At 48.9% G+C, this 2,881-nt stretch overlaps 1 protein-coding gene across 1 annotated transcript; it reads left to right on the top strand.

Annotated features, from left to right (window-relative positions):
• Positions 1–405: 405 nt before the first annotated feature.
• LOC123108026 (sigma intracellular receptor 2) lies at positions 406–1,499 on the top strand. The gene is made up of 2 exons (XM_044529892.1): positions 406–773; positions 1,091–1,499. The coding sequence occupies exons 1-2, from the start codon at positions 450–452 to the stop codon at positions 1,253–1,255; spliced, it is 489 nt and encodes a 162-aa protein (XP_044385827.1). The 5' UTR covers positions 406–449; the 3' UTR covers positions 1,256–1,499.
• Positions 1,500–2,881: the final 1,382 nt, after the last annotated feature.

Raw genomic sequence — 2,881 nt, 5'->3', positions numbered from 1 at the left:
TTGGAGACAGTAGGCCAATTCATTTCAGCTTAATTCCACCACTTTTATTGACATTCTCCTGCCAAACCTAAAAATAAATAAAGTATTGCTGCAAAATACTTGTCCTTTTTCATGTACTCCCTCCGTTTTTATTTAGTCCGCATATTAGTTTTGGTCAAAGTCAAGCTTTGTAAATTTTGACTAAGTTTATTGAAAAATTATTAATATATACAATAAAAAATCAATACCACTAGATTCATTATTGAATGTACTTTCACATCATATAGATTTATTATGGTAAATGTTTATATATTGTTCTATAAATTTGGTCAAACTTTATAAAGTTTGACTTCGGTCAAACCTAATATGCAGACTAAATAAAAACAGAGGGAGCACAAGCGCCAAGCATATCTGATCCCCTCTCAAAGTCAACAAATCGACCTACACCACCTCAAGATCCCCGGCCAGCCATGGGCGTCCTCTCGGCGGTGGCGGACGCTGTAGTCGTCCTATTCTCGCTCACCATCGCAATGGCGGCCCCGCTGATCGGCGCGCAGTCCGTCCTCCCGCCACACCTATACCCGGCGCCGTTGCGGGACTTCAAGCGGTGGTACGCCGCCGAGTTCGACGACTACCTCATGGCCCAGCCGCCGGCCTTCCTCCTCGGCATCTTCTGGCTCGAGATCGCCTTCCTCTGGCCACTCTCCGTCGCCACCATCTACGGCGTCCTCGCCCGCCGCCGCTGGGGCGCCACCACCTCCCTCATGGCCGGCGTCTCCACCCTCACCTCCATGGTAACTTAAGCTCTCGCGCCCTCCCAGCTCTATCCTTTTCCCACGATTTACTGAGAATACGTGCGGCCTCTGCTTCGGGTCTGCAAGACGCAGAGGCCAACTCCGTGGATCCATCGATGCGTAACTCCTTTATCAACTTCAGTCAGTGAGTAGGGGATTACTTCTCAGTTCTCATTGAACATATCAACACCTCAAGTTATTTTGAGTGTCATCAACTTCAGTCACTAGCACACAATCACTCTTGTGGTGGTTAACCTTTATCTCCTTTCGACCGATTGTCTCGACTCTGTTTCTAACAGCGGTTGCAATTATTTCAGTCTGCAATACTTGGTGAGATGCTGGGCTCAGGAAGGGCAACGCCGAGGCTGCTTCAGCTGTATGCTCCATACCTTGTGTTTGCCGTCATTGCAATTTTGCGCGGCCTCTGCTCATGCTCGGCGCCGCCTTCCCCTGCATCTTCTGCTCGGAAGAAGAGGGTCTAGATTGAATTTGCATTTCCGATGCTTTCTGAAGATATTCAAGTGTCACAAGATGTACCAAGATATGTTGAACAGATGTACCGTCCAGCATATCATTCCAACGACTATGTTTAGTGTGATTATAACCCTAGATATCACTCTCACAATCTAACAGAGCTACTGCAGTTTCAGTATGCAGGCAATCTAGTCTAGTGACACTCAATGCCAACTCAATATTATTTTTCCAGTTGGACCTCAAAAGGCTGAAGCTAATCTGCGCCAGAACCGCAAATATTTTCTCAACTAAACTGGCAAACGTCTGACGAAGCACTTCAGGGATTCAGATCAACCAACAGATAAATTGATGAATTTGTAAAATTTCCTGGTACCATCATCAAGCAGCTCATAACTACTCCCTCCGTCCCATAATACAGGAGTAGATTTTTGTGTCCTAGCTGAAAATGGCAATGCGTTGCAAATACGATAAAGAAAGAACCATGTGATGGATTATGGATGGGCTTAGGCCCATATAAGACAATAATTCCTAGTTAATCTCTAAGGCCCATGCATGTGTACGGCAAGTGGTGGGAAGTGTGGGAAGTTTAGTCCCATACTGCTACAGTAAGAAGAGTGAGACCTTTTTATAAGGGCTGCTCTACCACTTGCTATTGGGAGCTTGGGAATAGGAGTTGTACACGCGCGCTCCTCTTCCGCCGCCGCCCGCCTCGCCTCTTCACGACGCGCGCGCGCTGCGGGTTGCGGGAATGAGCCGAGCCGAAGCTTATGGCTTTTCGCGGACTCGGTCGTGGGCCAGGCCCAGGCCCATCTACCTGACGGCCTATATAAGAAGGCGTTGGCCAGTCGAGTGAACCCTAACTCAGTTCAATCACTCCCTCTTGTACAACCCTAGCCGTCATCTACTGTTCCTCTCTCTGTGCTGCTTTCGGCGATCCCATCCCGGCGACCGTGTGCACGGTTGGTCGGGAGAGCAGGTGCCTCCGGAACCCTGTCGTTCGAGATCCTGCCCGGGAGAACGACAATAAGGTTTTTGGGGAGCGTCTCGACGCGACTGCTCCCGATCCGTCCCCAACTCCGTTCGCCTCTGCTTCCACTACTTCCTCTGCATCGACACCATGGCCGACGACGCCGCCGCTAAGAAGAAGGCCACGGACGACGCCGAGGCTGCTACTGCCGCCGCTGCGTTGGCCTGGCCAACCGGAGGATATGATCTGTTCATCCCTCCTTTACTCGTACTTATACTAGCCGTATATGTGCTGCTCACAGAAGGTTCGATTCTATGTTCTGTACGTGCTAGTATGCTTAGGTATTGCTATGGGATGCATACCTTTTATGCCATGCTTACTGTTTACTCATGGATTAGATTAGTTGGAAAAGTGCTAATATTTCCAACAATCCAAAAACCTTATTTTAGGCACTTTTCGACTCATGGCTTCGCCGCTACTCTGAAACCGGAAAAGTTTACTGGAACGCATTTTAAGCGTTGGCAGACGAGGACCACCTTGTGGCTCACAGCAATGAACGTGTTCTGGGTTAGTGGTGTGTCTCCCACGGTAGCGATTGCTCCTGAACAGAAGAATGCGTTTAGGGAGGCAACCACCATCTTTCTGGGAGCCGTTCTTACTATGATCG

Source organism: Triticum aestivum, chromosome 5A, assembly GCF_018294505.1.
Source record: "Triticum aestivum cultivar Chinese Spring chromosome 5A, IWGSC CS RefSeq v2.1, whole genome shotgun sequence".
Classification (NCBI taxonomy): domain Eukaryota; kingdom Viridiplantae; phylum Streptophyta; class Magnoliopsida; order Poales; family Poaceae; genus Triticum; species Triticum aestivum.
The sequence above is the reverse complement of the archived record's forward strand: the minus strand, read 5'-3'. Positions and strand labels throughout refer to the sequence as shown.

Coding starts and splice junctions, on each gene's coding strand:
- LOC123108026 (XM_044529892.1), top strand. CDS start 450: ATGGGCGTCCTCTCGGCGGTGGCGGACGCTGTAGTCGTCCTATTCTCG. Junction 774..1,090: donor TCTCCACCCTCACCTCCATG/GTAACTTAAGCT, acceptor CAATTATTTCAG/TCTGCAATACTTGGTGAGAT.